Source organism: Alligator mississippiensis, chromosome 1, assembly GCF_030867095.1.
Source record: "Alligator mississippiensis isolate rAllMis1 chromosome 1, rAllMis1, whole genome shotgun sequence".
In the NCBI taxonomy this organism is placed as follows: domain Eukaryota; kingdom Metazoa; phylum Chordata; order Crocodylia; family Alligatoridae; genus Alligator; species Alligator mississippiensis.
The window spans coordinates 443,477,998-443,497,052 of record NC_081824.1 but is presented as its reverse complement, the minus strand read 5'-3'; the positions used below and the strand labels follow the sequence as shown (position 1 = coordinate 443,497,052).

General features: G+C 45.4%; 1 protein-coding gene across 6 annotated transcripts in view; it reads left to right on the top strand.

Annotated features, from left to right (window-relative positions):
• Positions 1-19,055, top strand: part of CNTN5 (contactin 5) — a 1,172,720-nt gene that overhangs the window by 1,126,972 nt on the left and 26,693 nt on the right. For all 6 annotated transcript variants that reach the window (XM_059721130.1, XM_059721133.1, XM_059721132.1 and 3 more), the window contains one exon: positions 1,376-1,485. In XM_059721130.1, the coding sequence (XP_059577113.1) occupies positions 1,376-1,485 (110 nt within the window). The remainder of the gene's footprint in view (positions 1-1,375; positions 1,486-19,055) is intronic.

Sequence of the window (19,055 nt, the reverse complement as noted above, 5' to 3'; positions counted from 1 at the left end):
TAGCACTCACAGGGTGTGTCCAGATGAGCGCAGCCTTTTTTCCCTGGGGACAAGTAGCAGCGGCACGCCTTGTGTCATTGCTACTTGTCCCCAGGGAACACCAATGCCACACGCGCTCTGGCACGTGGCGAGTTACCCCAGGTGGGGTACGGGAGGCAGCGCATGATGCAAACCAGTGTTGGCCAAATTTTCTGGCAAGTGTGACACAAATTAACCCTGCCTACCCAATCCCCTTCCCCTGTCTGATCTGTTCCTCTACTTCCTGCTCCCTGCCCTGTGCTCCCTGCCTGATCTGTTGCTCTGCTTTCTGCTCCCTGCCCCATCTGCCACTGTGCTGCTTTACCCCTTCCTTGTCTACTGTGTGCCATGTGCACATTCTGCAGGTTGGCCACCCCTGCTGTAGACCAAAAGGACAATGAAAATAATGTATCTGTTGGTTGTCACTACAGCTTCCAATATTTATTTTCCAGATTTTTTTTTTCTTAACTTTCCTCTTGCTGTTGACTAACCCAGCATTTTTAAAGCTTTTCCTTATTTTACTGTACGGGGTAAAATATCTTAGCAGTTAAGCTAGTTAGAAACACAAAGTCCTGTTCTTTGTTGGAAAGCCTGTATAGGTCTGGTAGATACAGCCTTTTTCTGGGCATAGGTTTTAAAAAATGACACAAAAAATTTAACACATTTGAAATCTTGACAGGAAAAGGAAAGGGAAAAAAATTGAAGAATAGAATGTCAGGGAGAAGGTATAGCTCAGCGGCGAGTGCCTGGTAAGATGTGAAGCTGGGACCAGCATATAGACCTTTGTAACAAAGAAAGGATTGCTGGTTCCAGACAAAGATGCCAGCAGCTTCAGGGCTTAATGTGGACACGCCCTTAAATGTGAATTTGCTTTACATTTTAGACATGATAGTGGGTTTCTCGGTCTATGGCATAACTCAAAAATATCCCAGGTAGTGTTCATTTTTTAACTGATTAAATAGCAGTACAGAATAAGGAAGAGAAAGGGTGCTCTGTTTACTTTTGCAGTCAAGCAGAACTGCTAGTGATGGTTTACTGTTGGGAGAAAGGCTATTGTCAATAAGACTTAAAGGTTTTCAAAGACAAATCAGCCAGCACATAGAAAGGATATTCTTCATTGCGTATCTTCCTGGGTCTGTCACTAATAAGATATTGATGTGACTTGGCACAAATACAAAAACACAATAAAACTAATATTTTTATCTTGCTCAGTTTCACTTATTCACCATAACTGCAACACTTCATTCTGAACAGCAAGGTAGAACAAGAGAAGTGTATGACAGTTTTAGTTCTGGTGCTTTTGATAGATACAAGTTGTTACAGTGGAGGTTTATTATTTCAATTTTTCTTAATACAGAACCCACTGCTGCTCCTTTCGATGTCAAAGCTACAAGTTTGTCTGTATCAGAGATTCTTGTTGCGTGGAAACGTATTAAAGAAAGTCTAGGAAGACCACAGGGATTTGAGGTATGAATACAGAATATCATAATGAGAAGCCTTGTTATTTTTGCTAGCACTGCATTTTGCTAAATGGGGGAGAGGGAAACTCATCAAAACGCATGACTAGCTATAGGAGAATCATGGCTGCAGGTTATACAGCTGGGTACTGGCATATCCTTTATTTTTTTATATTCCTGCTTTAAAACAGTCCAAAACTAAGTCTTACAGAGTCCCTAAGACACTCCAAAAGAGTTAACAGAACTGCATGTGACCTAGCGCACCTACTTTGCTGGCTACAGAATATTAAGTATTGACTGTTTCCAGATCTAAGCAACATCAGTGCACTTGGCAAACTCTGCACAAATAGAAGAAACAGCTGATGCCAGTCATATGCTCTCATAAAGAGTGGTACTACTCGTCCTGGTTTGGGGGCCATCTGCTGGGTTTAGGAAAAAGATGCCAGCTAGGGCATCATTGGGAAATAAAGCTCTACTTAGGGCCTTCACACATGTTCACTTGCAACAGTTGCAAATCATTGGGTTGTAGTAACATATTACAGTTTAGTAGAGGTTAAGGAGATAATCCTCCTCTGAAAGGGAACGAATTTTAATCCTAAAAGGACACCTGCTAAACTGCTTCAGTGTGGGGCTGCTGGAGTTTTAAACACCTGACGCTTAAGTGTCAAGTTGAACCCTTAGATTCCTTTCTTTCTGGTTTTAGGGACTGGATGTAGAAAAACATCTGATGGTGCTTTCATATCCAGCTTCGAATCAAATCCTAGATTGGATTGTGTCTGAGGTTTCAAATCCAATCAGCTCTGACTTGGTAACAAATTGGAGCTGGTTGAGCTCTAATTTGTTACCAAATAGCTCAAATTTGTTCAGCTCAAGTTTGTTACCCCTCCCTCTCTCCCCCAGGTGCTCTGTCAGTGACAGGAATCAGAGACTCATAGAGAACCAAGACTGGAAGGGACCTCTGGGCCAGGCTAGGGATGCCAGGGGCTGGGACCCAGGTAAAGGAGCCCATCTGCTGAGTGCCAGCAGGGGCAGGCTGGGCACCAGCATCTCCCTGGAGCCAGGATGGGGGCTTGGGTCACCTGTCCAGGTTTGAAGATATAAATACATAATTTGAATAGATCAATTTTAGTTTCTTGTTCTCATAGTCCCAGAGTTAAAGCCATTCCTGTTCATATCTTTCTCTATTCCTATTTATATGGCTCTTTACCAGAGTACAGTGTCTGGCAGCCATGATTACCCAGATATTTCATTTCTTCCTCTCACCAACCAATGTCCCAGCTGGAGAAAATATTTCTAGCACAATATTAAGAGAGTTTTCTCCCTGTTAGACATGGAAGGAAATATTAATATAATCTATCAAAACTGGGTGAAAAAAAAGCCTTGGATTTTAAATCATATTAACATGGAACCAGATCAAAGTGTAGTATTTCTGACGTAACTTTCCCAGTCTATTATACCTCAAAGGTGTTCTGTAGAGTAGGGTTGCAGTCAAGTATAACAAATGTAAGTGCAATATCTACATTTATTACCAGTTCTAAGGATTGGGTCAAATCGTTTATGGCCATATTGTATTATCCATTTCAAACAGCACAACTCAGAGGCCGCATCCAGATGTGCAAGGCTGCGGTATGTGGTGCTGCAGACATACTGCATGTTCAGTTCTCTGTAAGGGAGCAGCATGGGAGGTTCTTTTGAGTCCTAGATATCCACTGCTGCAGCCCTGGCAGGCCCCCAGGACCTTAGGTAAGGCTACTAGGGCCAGCACTGTGCAGGTCCCAGCTTCCCCTACCCCACCTGGGTTGGCCTTTTATAAGTCAGAGAGTGCCTGGCATAGGCATTCCCTCGGGACAACTAGCAGCGGCACAAGGTGCACCGCTGCTAGGTGTCCTCGGGGAACCAAACATACGTACACACATGGATGCAGCCACAGAGAGGAGAGACAACATTGGTAATTGCACTAGTGGAGTTTCCTCTGAGTGCAGTCCCTGGGAATGGATGGGGAGAGGTCACAGCCTACAGACCTCAGAGATTTTGTGACTAGACTCTAAAAGGAAACTCTATTTATACACAGAGTTACCCATCCAAACGTCTTTCCATTCACAATACTCCTAAAACTTCCTTGGGAGTTCTACTAACTTCAGCTGGTCCTAACATGCTTGTCCCCAGAGGGAAGCAAGCAGCTATGATCCATTAACCCAATCTGATCCTATGTGTGGAAACTCAGTGCAGCTCCTGGGTAGAAATGGAAAAGCCTAATAAATGGGTTCCTGTGCACCTCCCTGCATTTTGATGGTCACCTCCACTTCTTACAACAGGAAGGTGCTAAGGTCCCATAATGTATCTTTTCTATTCCTTTGAGTTCCCATATACTTTACTTAATTTTGTGATAGTAAGTGTGCCAATCAATAGTTCTAACTTATCTGCTTGGTTCTTTTTATTTTCCTTTGTTTCTTTCTCATCTTCTTCGGCAATCCCTCACATTTGAGGATGATTGTCTTCCATGGTTGACTTATCTGTCTGTCCAAGATGGCTGATGAGGCCTATCCAGGATTGATAGACTCTACTGAAGCTCAGACATGTGTTTCCACGTGGGATGGGTGGCGCTGGATTCTTGATTTGGTCCACAACATATTGTGTCTGCTGCTGCCGCTGCTGCTTTTCCATCTTCTATTGTTGTCGTGAGGTTTCAAAGTACTGAGATCCCTGCAGCAGACTCTTTCTCCATTTGGGGCAGTTTTCAGAGATAGTTTCCCACAAGTTGACACCAATGTTGCTTTTTCTTAAGTTGGCCTTGAGGACATCCCTGAAGCAGTATTTCTGCTCTCCTTTTGAGCATACACCTTGGCTGAGCTGGGAGAATAAAACTTACTTCAGGAGTCTGGAGTCTGACATCTGGATGACATAGCCGGTCCAACAAAGTTGATGTCGGATGATCATCACCTCAATACTCATAATGTTTGCTTGCAGGGGGTCGCTGATGTTGGTGCATCTGTCTTCCCACTGGATTTGGAGGATCTTCTACAGGCAGCATTGATGGTACTTCTCCAACAACTATAGATGTCTCCTGTACGTTGTCCATGTCCCAGCTATGTACAACAAGGTGGGGATCATGACTGCTTGATAAATCCTGAGCTTGGTTTTGGATACGATGTCACAATCTTTGAACACCAATTTCTTCAGGTGTCCAAAGGCTGCACTTTCACATTTGAGGCGATGTTGGATTTCTTCGTCAATGTCAGCCTTTGGTGAGAGATGGCTTCCGAGGTACAGGAATAACTGCAGAGTCTCACTGTGTATCTGGATTACTGGAGCTGTGGACTGTTCATTAGGAGCTTGTTGGTGGGAGACCTTACTCTTCTGAATGTTAAGTGTCAGTCCCATTTTCTTGTTTGCCTCAGTAAAGATGTTCACAATTGCCTGAAGGTCTGCTTCCGAGTGAGCACACACTACACCATCATCAGAGTACTGGGGGTCAATGAATGAAGCTGGGGTGGTCTTGGTTTTGGCTAAGAGTTGGCTGAAGTTAAATAGCTTAACATCCATTCAATAGTTTAACTCTACTCTGGCTGGAAGCCTCTTGGTGATCAGATGTAGCATCCTGTCAAGGAACATTGAGAAGAGTGTTGGAGTAATAATGCGACCTTGTTTAATTCTCATTTTAACTTCAAAAGGCTCTGTGACAGATTCATTACTGAGAACTACCACTTGCATACTATCTTGGAGGAGGCAGAAAATGGTGACAAATTTTGGTAAGCGTCCATACTTCAGAAGGATCTTCCACAAAACATCTTGGCTGACAGAGTCAAAAGCTTTTTGTGAGGTCAAAGAAGGCCATGTAGAGAGCTTTATGTTGAGTTTCTCCTGCGGCTGGCAAACTGTGAAGATCATGTCAGTTGTGTCTCTTGTTACACTAAACCCACATTGAGATTCTGGGAGGAGCTCTTCAGCAAGTGGAAGAAGACAGTTCAGGAGGGTTCTCACTGATCTTTCCTGTGGTGGACAGCAGGGCAATCCCTCTGTAGTTTCCACAGTCAGACTTGTCTCCTTTCTTGAAGATTGTCACAATCATGGTGTCCCTGAGGTTTTCTGGGATTTCAACATTCCATACCCTTAAGATGAGGACATGAAGCTATGATGTGAGCTCCTCTTCCTGCTTATTGAAGATTTCCATGGGGATTCTATCCACTTCAGATGTGTTGTTGTTCTTCATCTGCTTGATGGCTTTCCTCACCTCATCAAGGGTTGAAGGGATTCCAAGTTCATCTGTAACTGGGTGAAGTGGGATAGAGTTGAGAAAACTCATCAACATCACAGTCTTGGTTGTGAAGGTCTTCAAAATGTTCCTTCCAATGAGCATTGATTTCCTTGATCAGGTCTCCTCCATCCTTAGGTCTCCTTAGGTCTCAAGGGGCTTGGTCCCTGAGTACTTGGAACATAGATGTCTTTGGTGGCACTGAAGAAACCATGCATATTGTGGATGTCAGTAAGATGTTGAATCTCCTTAGCCTTGTCTTCATACCATTTGCTCTTCATATCATGGGTCCTCCTTTGTCTCGCTTGTTTGATGTTCAGTTTCTTTTGCTTGGATTAGGTGTCATTCTGCCAAGCACAAAAAGCCTTCATTATGCTTGTGATTGATCAACTGTTGGAACTCCTGGTCATTCTCATTAAACCAGTCTTGATGTTTCCTGGTAGAGAATCCAAGTGCCTACTCACAGGTGCTGATGACAGTGGCCCTGAGGAAACCACACATGCTTCTGACATGTTCCCATTGTTGTTGGTTGGAATTCACCAGTTTTTCTTTGAGGCACTGGTAGAAGAGGTCTTGCTTGATTGGGTCCTTGAGACCTTCAGCGTTGATCTTCCATTGGCATTGCTTCTGCTGCAGCCAGCATTTCAGAAACTGTTTGAGTGACATAACCAAGTGGATGAGTTGGTGATCAGTCCAGCAATCATCAGCTCCTAGCATCACTTGGGTGATGTAGACATCTTTGCAACCTGGGGCATGGATAATGACATAGTCAACTGGGTGCCAGTGCTTGGATCGTGGGTGTTGCTCTGATGTCTTGTGCCTGTTTTTGTGGTGGAACAAGGTGTTGGTGACGGTGAGTCCATGTTCCATGCATTTGGTCAAGAAAAGGATGCCATTGGAGTTGATCCTTCCTGCTCCTTCTTTGATAATGGTTCTGTTCCAGAGGTTAGAGTCTCTTCTGACTCTGGCATTGAAATCACCAAAAAGATTAAGTCTGTCTCCCTCCAGGACATCAGAAAGGACTTGGCATTGAATTCAAGGTTGGCATAGAATTCCTCCTTGGTTTCATCCACAGCATCAAGAGTCAGGGCATAGACACTGCTGACCATGGCATATAAGCTCCCTCCCAGTTTAAGACAGAGTCATGAGGTGTTTATTAATAGGGAACTCACTGAGTTGGTTTATGGGTTCATTTTTAATGGCAAAACCAACTCCATGAAGTTGGCATTCTCCTTCCTGTTTACCCTTCCAGAAGAAGGTCTATCTACCTCCACGTTCTTTGAGCTGCCTATCTCCCATTTGCCAGCTCTCACTCAGTGCAGCTCCATTGATGCTGTGTCACCTGAGTTTTTGGGCCATGATTGCAATGAAGCACTCTGGATATTCACTATTAGGGTTGTTCATGAGGGTCTTGATGTTCCAGGTCCCAAAAATGATGGTGTGTCTTCACTGGTATTTTTGACCACACTAAAGGTATTCCCACTGTATGTAGTTATCCGGTCAGTAAGAAATACAGAATACTGTATTAGACTGGCTATGTTTAGGACAACTTTTCTAGCCTCCTCCCCATGTGGGGTGAGCAGAGCGGATCCTGAAGAGGGTTGCTCATTCACAATTTACAGCTGCCAAATTGCACTCCTGTCTCACCCAAGTTCTAGAAAACCTTGTAACTGCTGCCTTTACCCGAGGTCACTAGAAGACCTCCAGACCTCACAGTCCTGCTCCTGTCACCATTACCTGGTCACCCAAAGGCTTGAGGAATGTGCTGGAAAAGCTGTTTTCATAGAAGATGCCTGTGCGTGACTTGTTTTATCATGAAGCTGCTGCACGTCAGCTTCACAAGGCTCTTGACAGGACAGGTTTTTGATCCAATGACAAGGAGACCAAGGCAACTGGGGATCTCATTCCGCTGCAGCCTTCATCTGTCTTCATAGCTGTTGAGATTTTAATATCTTCCTTGTCTACTCCACCATTTAAGACTTTTAGACCTATGGCTGGGGGCTAGGCAGGCTTATTATAATGGTGACCTGTACTTGCCATACCACAGCACTGTCAAACAATATATGTGGCTTTTCAGGAGGGAAAACATTGCCATCCACTGTCCTCACCACATCCTGATGGTACTGCTGCTGCTTGATCCATGACTGCTTATTCATCAGAGTTACTCCTGCTTATTTGCAGCTAACCTTCCCTGAAGGTCATTGCACTATCTGCCACCTGCGGATGCACTGAGTAGCAGAACAGCTATTTCCCATACATTTCTCCATGCTGGAGTGCACAAGCCACTTGTCAACCTTAGCTGCTTATATTTTAGCCACAGCCTTCCTTGTTGTTGAATATGCCCCTGTTCCTGTGCATGTGATTTTCTGACATATGGAAGAATTGTAGAATCATAGATTCTATGAGTTAATACTTTACTGCACTCCCTTTATTATAGGTAACTGCTCTATAAAGAGAACAAAATTATACCTATTATAGATTACAGGGCACTGCAAATGTATTCCTCTCCATCCTGAAGTATTTCCACTCACTAGTAACCTTTGTCTTCAGTCTCCAGGCTAGTCTGTTATCCTCTGAAATAGCTCACTCATTGCACCCTGCCTTTTTAACCTCATAAATGTGGCTTTTTGTATAATACCCTTTCAGAAACCTTGAAGCCTATATAAATTATGGCTACTATTTTTATCCATACCTTTGTCCCATTGATTGCATTGATTCTCCAAATGTTCTATGAGGTTTGTCTAACCCTTTACAAATTTATGTTACATCTCAAACAAAATAATTAAAGGCAGATTTTATTTCCCAGATGAACATATTTTTCTCAAAGATGACAGCTGTTTCCCAAAGTATGTATCCATCTCATTTTGATTAATCAATTGGTATATTGACTGTTTCTTTTATGCATACAATGCTGTTTCATATATAGGCTTGGCAGAATTCAATTTTTTTTCTAATAATTTTGGTGGATAATATCAATGTTTATTTTAAAGCATTTATTTCAATTTTTATCAATTTACATTTTCAGGATTGTACAAAATTAGGGATGTGGTGGGGGGACAATTTATTAATGACAATGATAATTAACTTCCATCGGTCCTGGCTCCACTCACTAGTAGTTCCCTTGTTGGCTTTGCTACTTCCTCTTCCTTTGTTTCTAGTCTCCTGGGGTTTCTTGGAGTTGCAGTCCAAACTAGAGTCAGCTTGGTTCTCCATCAGCCAGCATGGTTCTCCATCAGCCATCATTTCTTGTACATCTCCTTTCCATAAATTTTGATTATTAACAATGGAAATATTTTTTGTCAGTCTTTGAGTGTGAAGTGAAATCAAAGTTTACTAGCTGAACCTGCACTTCACTGAGGAAGATTAATTTGATTTTTAAATTGTTATTTATAACCTTTTTCATAGGTTTCATAGGCATTAGGGCTGGAAGGGACCTCGGAAGATCATCGAGTCCAGCCCCCCGCCCAAAGGGCAGGACGTCAGCTGGGGTCATAGGATCCCAGCAAGATAAGCATCCAGTTTCATCTTGAAGGTGTTCAATGAAGGCACTTGAACCACCTCCGGCGGCAGGCTGTTCCAGACTTTGGGGGCTCGGACAGTAAAGAAATTCTTCCTTATGTCCAGCCTGAAACGATCTTGTAGTAGTTTGTGACCATTCATCCTCATCATCCCTTGGGGCACTCTGGTGAACAAACGTTCCCCCAGATACTGGTGGTCACCCCTGATAAACTTGTTAGGTGGCCATCAGATCACCCCTGAGCCTGCGCTTTTCCAGGCTAAAGAGCCCCAGGGCTCTCAGCCTGTCATCGTAGGGTCTGCTTCCCTGACCTCTGATCATGCGCGTGGCTCTTCTCTGGACTCTCTCAAGCTTCTCCACATCCTTTTTGAATTGTGGAGCCCAAAACTGGACGCAGTACTCCAGCTGCGGCCTCACTAAGGCCGAGTACGGGGGGAGAATGACGTCTCGGGATTTGCTTGAGAAGCATCTATGGATGCAAGCCAGCGTTTTGGTCGCTTTACTAGCCACAGCATCGCGTTGCAGGCTCATGTTCATCCTGTGGTCAATGATGACCCCCAAGTCTCTTTCTTCCATAGTGCTAACCAACATAGCACTGCCGAGCCTATAAGGATGCTGCGGGTTTTTTTTCCCAAGGTGGAGAACCTTGCATTTATCGGCGTTGAACACCATCAGATTCTCATCCGCCCACTTGCTGAGCCTGTCCAGGTCAGCCTGGATCATCCGCCTGTCTTCTGGTGTGGATGCTTTGCCCCAAAGTTTGGTGTCATCGGCGAACTTGGCCAGTCCGCTTCTGACTCCAGTGTCCACATCATTAATGAAGATGTTGAACAGTATGGGTCCAAGGACAGAGCCCTGGGGGACCCCACTGGTCACAGGACACCACAATGAGTGACTTCCATCAATTACTACCCTCTGGGTCCGACCCCGGAGCCAATTTTCCAGCCAGTGGATCGTGGTGGACCCAAGGCGACAATTGGCCAGTTTCTCCAAGAGACGATCATGGGACACCAGATCGAAGGCTTTTTTGAAGTCAAGATATATGACATCAATCTCATCTCCCTTGTCCAGGTGATAGGTCACCTGGTCGTAGAAGGAAATGAGATTGGTCAAGCAAGACCTACCTGCAACAAACCCGTGCTGGCTATCCCTTAAGATGTTGGCGTCGGCCAGTCCATTAAGGATGGCCTCCTTAATAAACTTTTCTAAGATCTTCCCCGGGATAGAAGTCAGGCTGATGGGCCTATAGTTAGCCGGATCCACTTTCCTCCCTTTCTTGAAGATAGGCACCACGTTGGCCTTCTTCCAGTCTTCAGGCACTACACCAGAGCGCCAAGAGTTTTCAAAGATCCGCGCTAGAGGCTGGGCTATGATGCTCGCCAGCTCCTTGAGTACCCTGGGGTGAAGATTGTCAGGGCCGGCTGATTCGAAGGTATCCAGGTTCTCAAGATGTTCCTTCACAAAGTCAGCATTAATGGAGGGCAGGGGATCACCCTCACCCGGACTTCCCGGCCCTGTAGCGGGCACGGGCGTCCCATGGGGCTGATGAAAGACCGACGCAAAGTACCTATTTAATAGGTTGGCTTTTTCCTGGGCGTCAGTTGTCAGTTGCCCCATCTGGTTCAGCAGGGGTCCAATGTTGCCCCTGCTTTTCCTCCGGCTCCCCACATATCTGAAAAAGGACTTTTTATTGTCCTTGATGCTCAAAGCTAGCTGGAGTTCAGTTGCAGCCTTGGCTTTCCTGGTCTGCTCCCTACAGGACCGGACCAGTGCAGAATAATCCTCCTTGGAGGTGACTCCCATCCTCCATCCTTTGTAGGCCTTTCTTTTTAGCCACAGGAGGTCTGCTAGGTCCTTGGAGAGCCAGGGGGGCTGCTGTGCCCTCTTGCTGCCTTTCCTCCGAGATGGAATAGACTTAGTTTGTGCATTGAGGATCGCTCCCTTGAGGAGCAACCACTCTTCTTGAACTCCCCTCTCCCTGTGGTCACAGTCCCTTAGGGCCTCACTGACAAGCCTCCTGAGCTTGTCAAAGTCGGCTTTCCTGAAGTCAAGGACTTGCGTGTTGCTGACTGACTTGCCAGCTTTTCGGCGGATGGTGAAGGTGATCAGCTCGTGGTCGCTGTCACCCAGCTTCCCATCAATCACTAGGTCGCCGACTAGGTCCTCCCCAGTAGCCAGCACCAGGTCGAGCAGCGCTTTGCCTCTTGTTGGCCCATAGACTTCTTGAGTCAGGTAGAGGTCATCCACGCACGAGAGGAAGCTCTGCGACCGCTCAGATTTTGCTGAGCGATCCTCCCACGAGATGTCTGGGTAATTGAAGTCACCCATGACAACCATGGTCCTGGAGCAAGCTGCCTCAGCCAGTTCCTGTGCAAACTCCTGGTCAAGCTCAGGACTTTGGGTGGGAGGTCTGTAATAGACTCCCACCATTGTGTCCCCTGTGCCGTGTTCCCCACGGATTTTAACCCAGAGGGTCTCCAGCCATCCACCCTGGTCGCCAATATCGGCTTGCAGGGACGCGTAGCTTTCCTTAACATAGAGAGCTACACCCCCACCCCTTTTCTCTACACGATCCTCCTGTACAGGGTATAGCCATCTATCCCCGTGGTCCAGTCCTGGGTGGAGTCCCACCAGGTCTCCGTGATCCCTATGACATCGTAATTGTTTGCACTGAGCAGGAGGATGAGCTCCTCCTGCTTATTCCCCAAGCTCCTGGCATTTGTGTACAGGCAGACAAGTGCTCCCTGGGGGGCTCCTTCCTTGCCCACAGATTGATCCAGGGCTGGGGCTGGGGTGGGCTCCCTTGCGTGCCGTGATCTGCTGGCTTTGCAAGGATTGTTCAGCGGGCCAGCAGTGGCGGTAGTCCCCCCGTCCCCCAGTGGGCTTAGTTTAAAGCCCGGTGGAGCAGGTCAGCCAGTCTGGCTGAGAAGAGCCTCCTCCCTAGGGGAGAGAGGTGGAGACCATCTCTTCCCAGCAGCTCGCTGCCTCTCTCGCCAAAGAGCGGGCTGTGGTCATGATAGCCAAAGCCTTCCTGACGACACCAGCGCCGCAGTCTTTGGTTGACCACATAGATCCTCCTGTCCCTTCTCAGCCCATAGCCTGAGACTGGGAGGATCGACGAGAACACCACCTGTGCCCCCAGACCCTTTAGCCCCGCTCCCAAATCCCTGTAGTGCCTCATGACCTGGCTGGGAGTGCTCCGAGCCATGTCATTGGTGCCCACATGAATAAGGAGCATGGGATAGTGGTCTGTGGGTTTGAGGAGCTTGGGGATCCTCTCCGCAATGTCCCGGATGCGGGCCCCTGGGAAGCAGCAGACTTGCCGGACTAAGGGGTCAGGGTGGCAGATTGGCCCCTCCGTCCCCGTCAGGAGGGAGTCTCCCACAACAAACACCTTACGTTTTGTCTTGGGGAGACCAGGGGCGGGAGTTGCAGTTAGGCCCATGTTGCCTGTGGGGGCCGGCAACTCAGCAGGCTCTGCTGGGGCAGCAAGAGGTGCATACCTGTTGCTCAGTTCTGGCGGGGGAGGGGCCTTGGTGCGGCAGGCCTTAGGGCCCTTGACCACCTTGGTCCATGCCCCTGGCTGGACACAGCAGGAGGTCCCAGAGTCCTCCTCTGGCCTGGAGGGAGACTGTGATCTACCCTCTACCCTTTTCTCATAAACATCATCATCTTCACTTTATGGTTTATGCATCATTGCCTGTTTCAACTTCAAAAGCTTTCACACCATTGTTTCCAGCTGCTTTCTTCTCTTGTAGACTGTAATTGAAATTTTTGACATAGATGAGCTACCAAACCCCTGCACTACCCCCACCATGGAGGACCAGACCAGAGCCCCTTTCTTTAGCTGACATTTTTACTGTTTCCTGGAGATCTTCATGGCACGTTAAAAATGTAGTGAACATTATTAGATGCACTGTAACTGGCATCTAAGCAAGGCTCAATCTTGACTAATGCATTTCCCGTATGGCCCTTCATTGTTATATCACTATGAATTGCATGTAGACTGGGGTGAGCCAAATATCACCCCACAGGCTGAATGTGGCCTGCCAAGTGCTTTCATCTGGCTTACGGGGTCCCCCAACAAATTGTGCCCTGCCCAGCCCTTCTGCCTACGAGGGTGAGAGCAAGGTGCCCATGTGTACATGTAGCCCCAAAAACATAACCTATTGCATGGCTAGGGCCTGGTTGGCCAACGTGCTTCTCTGTGGGGCTGCTGCTGCCACAGCTCCTGGGACCTCTTTGCTTCCCCAGTCTCCTGCTCACTCCAGGCAGCAAGTAAGGAAGCAGCAGGGGTAGGGCTACAGCTGGGAGGGAGCCCAGAGCATGGGGCTGGGGCTGGTGGCAGTGTGGAGTCTGCAGCCAGGGGAACAGGGGGCAGCAGCAGCATGGAGATGGGGTGGGCAGCATGTGGGTGTGAGGGAGAGTGGGGAGTATAGCCAATGCCACACATCACAGTGTGGGGCACAGCCTCCACACAGCTGCGTGTATTGCCAGTGCTCCCTGCCACTCATGTGTAGCCCCTGCACTCACAGAGCAAAGAGGGAAGCCCCATGTGCTGGAGCCAGATGCTTTCCGTGCTGGGGCTGCACAGCACCAGAGAGAAACTTCAGGCTCTGGAGCTAGCTGCCTTCCCTATCTGGGGATTCCTCCCCTGCAGTGCAGCCCCTGCAAGGAAAGCAGCTAGCTCCAGCACCTGAGGCTTCTCTCTGGTGCTGCATAGCCCCTGCGGAGAAGATACCTGGCTCCAGCACGTGGGGCTTCCCTCCCTGCCAGGCTAGTGCAGAGGTTGTGTGTGAGTGGCAGGGAGCACCGGCAATAGAGGCAGCTGCGTGGAGGCTGCTCCTTTTACTGCGATATGCAATGCTGGCTGGAGCCGCACCGCACCAGGCGCCTGTGCCCTGATCACTCTGCCTGCTGCTGCACCGTGGGGGAAATGTGGGGGGTTCCCACACACCCCCAACCTTCCTCCCACCCACACCCTGCCCCACAACCCCCCACATATACACAACCCCCAACATACCATATGCCCCCCACACAGCCATACCCCCTCACATCTTACCACACACTCACCCCCCCACACCCCACTATACACATCCACCAGACACACACACATCAAATATACCACACATACATACCCCCACACACCACACACCACACACACACTACATATCCCACACACCCCACATACCCCCCACACACCACAGATACCACACGCATACCATGCACACCAAACAGATACGACACATCCCCACATACCTCCCCATACCACACATACCATGCACACATACCACACACACACACATCATGCACTCCCCCACACCACACACATACCACACGCACACATCCTCCCCCCACAATATACAAAACTAATAATTTATGTTGAGTTACTATGCAGTCACCTCTATATACACTACACAAACACAAATCATGACAAAAATATTTTTTGTAATAAAATTCAAATATGTTCTAGTAGGTGTTTGACTTTTAGTGTATGATTTGTTATTTTTTCTGGTTCCAAGATGGTAACCCCCCATCCCAAAAGGAGCATTTCCAGGGGGCAAGGGGAAGGACTTCCGGTGGCAAAAGTCATGGGTTAGAGGGTGGGACTTACCGTCCCAAGATGGCAACCAGGGGGCAGGGCAACTGTCAAGGGGTGGGACTACCCATGTGGCCCTCAACAGCTCACCAAAACTTTTTAAGCAGCCCTCCACCCAAAATAATTGCCCGTCCTTGGCATAGGTTGACAGACATGGCCTCTGGAATAAGAGATTTAATTTAAATTGATTTATTTTTACCAATAAAGATGTATTGGATTTCAATTTAAATAAAGGTTGTCCATGGAGAGAGAAATCCTTTTCTGCTCCCCCTTGCCCTGGTAAGGCAGGAGCGGATTTCTTTTCTTCTTATCAAGGTGCATAATACTTTTTCTTGAGGTACCATTGACTGAGGAGAGGAGGGTGGAGCCAAGTCTCCTCCAGCTCCACTCCCCTTTCCAAAACCTCCTTGCACACACTATGTTTCAGGTAGCCTTGTCTCTTCCGTACCTCCTTCTCTAAGAAGTTTTAATCTGAGTATCCTTTGCTGAGTCAAGTAGGTGAGTAAAGGTAAGTGAGACTTGCTCCTATCCTCTTCTGCATAGCTGAGTAAGGGAAAATGTGGTCCAAGGACAACATTGTTGATTCTTTTGATGTCACTTTTTAGGAGGGATTAAAAAGACTAAGACCAGCATAGAGTGCTTTTGAATTGTAATCACCATTAGCTGGATTTTTTTTTTTTTCAAAAAACTGTTGGCTCAATTTGACTGACATGACTGAAAGCTCCCAACAGCATCTGCCAGGAATGCAACAGGAGGAAGTATTGAGTGGACATGCGTTGGCAACAAAGCCAGAAAAATAAGTCCACCAAAGGAGCTTACAAATGCCTGCCCTCCACCACAGGTTGATTCCTATTGTTCCAATGAAAAACTTATTTCATTCACAAAAGATTTTAAAATAATTATTTTATCTCCCACATTGGAAAGTGTGACATAACATTATACCATTGTACCGGCTTAACCTATAAACAGCAACCAAACAATGTTTAGATGTCCAGATACTTTCAAAGTTGTCTAGTTTAATGGGGATACTTTTAGCTGAAAGTAATTCTGGACAGAAAGTAATTTTGAAATTCAGGTAAACATTGCTTTTATGTTCAAAGTGCTGTTGTATCCTGTTCAAAATGTCTCAAAAATCCCAAAATAGCAGGCAGACACTACATTTTCATGTGTCAATTTGTATGCTGCCTATGGTCAGTACAGCAGTGACAGCCACCTATATGGTGTTCACATTTCCTGGCCTTTTAGCAGAAGTGTTATTAAGATTTTTTTTCAGTTTGAATATTTGGTCTCATGTCAACAAAAATGACAGAATTTTTATTAGAGATGGACAAGTTAGCAGTGACCCAGTTTCAGCTCCAGCCCAGTTTGCACTTTGTACTAAGATGTAATGAAAGGCAAAATAACTTTTCCAATTTCACATTGTCATCTCTGAAAGACAGCCTTAACATTTATGCCACACAAGTTTTATGCAAGGCTAATGACGCTTATTTACATCTTCCAAAGTACACATTACTTTTGACTCCAGTTTAGATTTGTCAGCAGCCCCCGAGCCTTACTAAAAATATGCCAACTCTCTTCTAGAAATAAAAACAGTTCATAAATGTTCACAGAGTGGTTCAAATCATGATAGAAAACAAGCAAATAAATGAGCATTGCAGTGTGAGCAACAGTAACTTTTTTCCAAAATGATTTTTTTTTGGTGGTAATTTAAAAAAAAACCCAAAAACCTCAGACAGAAGTGAAATCCATATATGCAGGTGAAACCAATAAGAAGTTTATACTGAGCCTGTTTTCCTTTCCATATGGTTCATGTTTAACACCTGCGGTTTAGAATCTATAACCTAGAGAAAAGTATACGTTAACCTCAGGGTTTATTTCTTTTGCACTCATCAGTTGTGCGTAGAGGGAAATGAAAGTCTTGTCAGTTGGCAAGAGTAATTGTTTTGCTGTTGACTTTCTCTTTGCATTTCTGAAAACTTAAAGACTGAGATTTAAATCCCAGAATAGGTGAGAAAGCTCTTGTGTCAATGTCACTGGAATTCCCCCAAGGATTTAGTGCCTTCAGGCTCATTTTAGGCCTAGTTTGCCAAACACCTAATACAGGAAATACTGAGTACCATTTTCACAGAGGGTTATTGAACATAATGACTATTGCTTATGGTCTGATTTCTCCTGTCATAGAACAGCATCTGCCTATAGTTTTCTCTCTGCACTGACAGCTACTTCATTTTTAAACCAGCTGAATGGAAGACTGTCTACATGGCAGTCTCATGACAATCATGCAGTACTTTTATTCTTTTAATTTAGTGGACTGTGTATTTTAAGGAAACTTAGGAATAGGAGAGGAGTGTGATATATATTTATATCACAGGCTAGAAAAGCAAGATTGAAAAATGGGTCTAGTCCTTCATTAACAAAATGTCAGCTACCAATATTTCACTCTGTGGAAGGAGTGATTAAATGAAATGAGCAATAGGCACAACTGGATTGCTGTGGGGTCAAGACAGTTTAACTCACAGGCTCCTGGCAGATGTTATACTTAAGACATGATTAACTGGGTAAGTAGTGACCTGACCACACATTCTGTCCATTAATGGTCCAATAAAATGAGAAATAAGCCGCAAAGTTCTTACACAAAGTATGTGTAAAAACTTTGTGGGTGGTTCCTATCACACCTTTAACTGAACGTGTGGCCAGTTCAAATTCTCATGTGCACCAGCAGGAGGAGTGCAACCAAGCACTGTAATGGTGGGGAGCCCTGGTCAACTGATCTCTGCTCCCAGCTGCAGGAGTAAACCGACAGTTGGGAGCTCTGATCAGCTGCCCAGGGCTCCCAGCTGCAGAAGTGTATGGTGTGCTGCCTTGGCTGAGAACCAAGTTTGCTACTTGCCAGAGCAGGGGAAAGGTAGCATCAGGCTTCTCCTGTACCAGCAATATGGTGCAATGGGATCTGATGTAAAGATCCCTCAATCATGCCTCTTATCATGCACATATAACATGGCAGAAATAATGACTGTCAGAATCCCATATCAGATTCCATTGCTCTTTTAATGTCTATCAGGGGTCTCAATAATATTCATATAATTTGCAAAAGTCTACGTTTTTTGTGCAGTATAAGAATCCAGTGCAACTCCCTTTCAAGTTTTCCCTATGTTTTTAGGCTCATAAGCCCACTTCTGGTCTCATGACCTGAATTCTGGTGTAAGCTTGGCTTTTTTATTTGTGACCCTACTTAAAAATCCTGTGAGCTCTGGTTTAGTAACCACAGCCTTGGAGGTTGAATCAGACCTTAAAAACCCAGAGAAAAGTCTGTACAGTGTCCCCTTCCTTTTCAATCTCTGCTACACATGTAGCTGAAACTTTGCTGATTCAAAGTTTCAAAGTTTACTGAACCAAAAAAGGGATGCACATATAAGCATATTTTAAATAAGGAAGAAAATATACCATATTGCCTTATGTCCCTCAAGGTCAAGTTAAAATAGAAGGTTTTGTCCTACACTAATGTATTACTTATTTTTTGGCAAGCTTTTTTCAAGAACTTAGTGCCAAAAAGTCTTGAATAGTGTGAATAGTATTTATTTTCTTCCTTTCAGTCAGTAATTGCTTTTTTTGTTGGGGCAAAGAACTGAGATTGAACTTCCTTTTCTCAGCATCCACTAGTTTTCTCTCTTGCTGTGTCTGATCAGTAGTCACGCTGGTAGCTCCAGCAGATAAAAGATGCAGCCACTTTTCATGAGCTCTCCAGAACTATCATTGTGGCCTTAACACATTTTAACCACTGAAATTCTCCTTCTCCAGGATTTAAGTGGTTTTTCTATGCAACATCTGGATGGCAGGCATTCTGGTTTATGAACTATTTACATATTTATGACAGTGATTGTATTTGTGCCCGGTTTTGCTTCTTTATCATGCATAATGAAGGCCTAAACAAATTTTATTTTTTAAAATGTGTGGTTTTTCTGCTTGTTTTTTAACATTAGAAATAGCAAGCTGTGACCTCCTGGTTTTCACTGTTGGGTACATGGGATTGCAATAAATGCTATAAAGAAAAGGAAGGAAGTTTTTAGTCAGACTGTTTAAAACTTTGCAAAACGAAATGTCACTTGGAATATTTGCAGCTGACTCATTTTAATAAAATAAATTCCATTTCTATGCTCTGCATTAATGTTTAGAATCATCTTTGAGGTGACCAGGAGAGTACACCATCAAAAA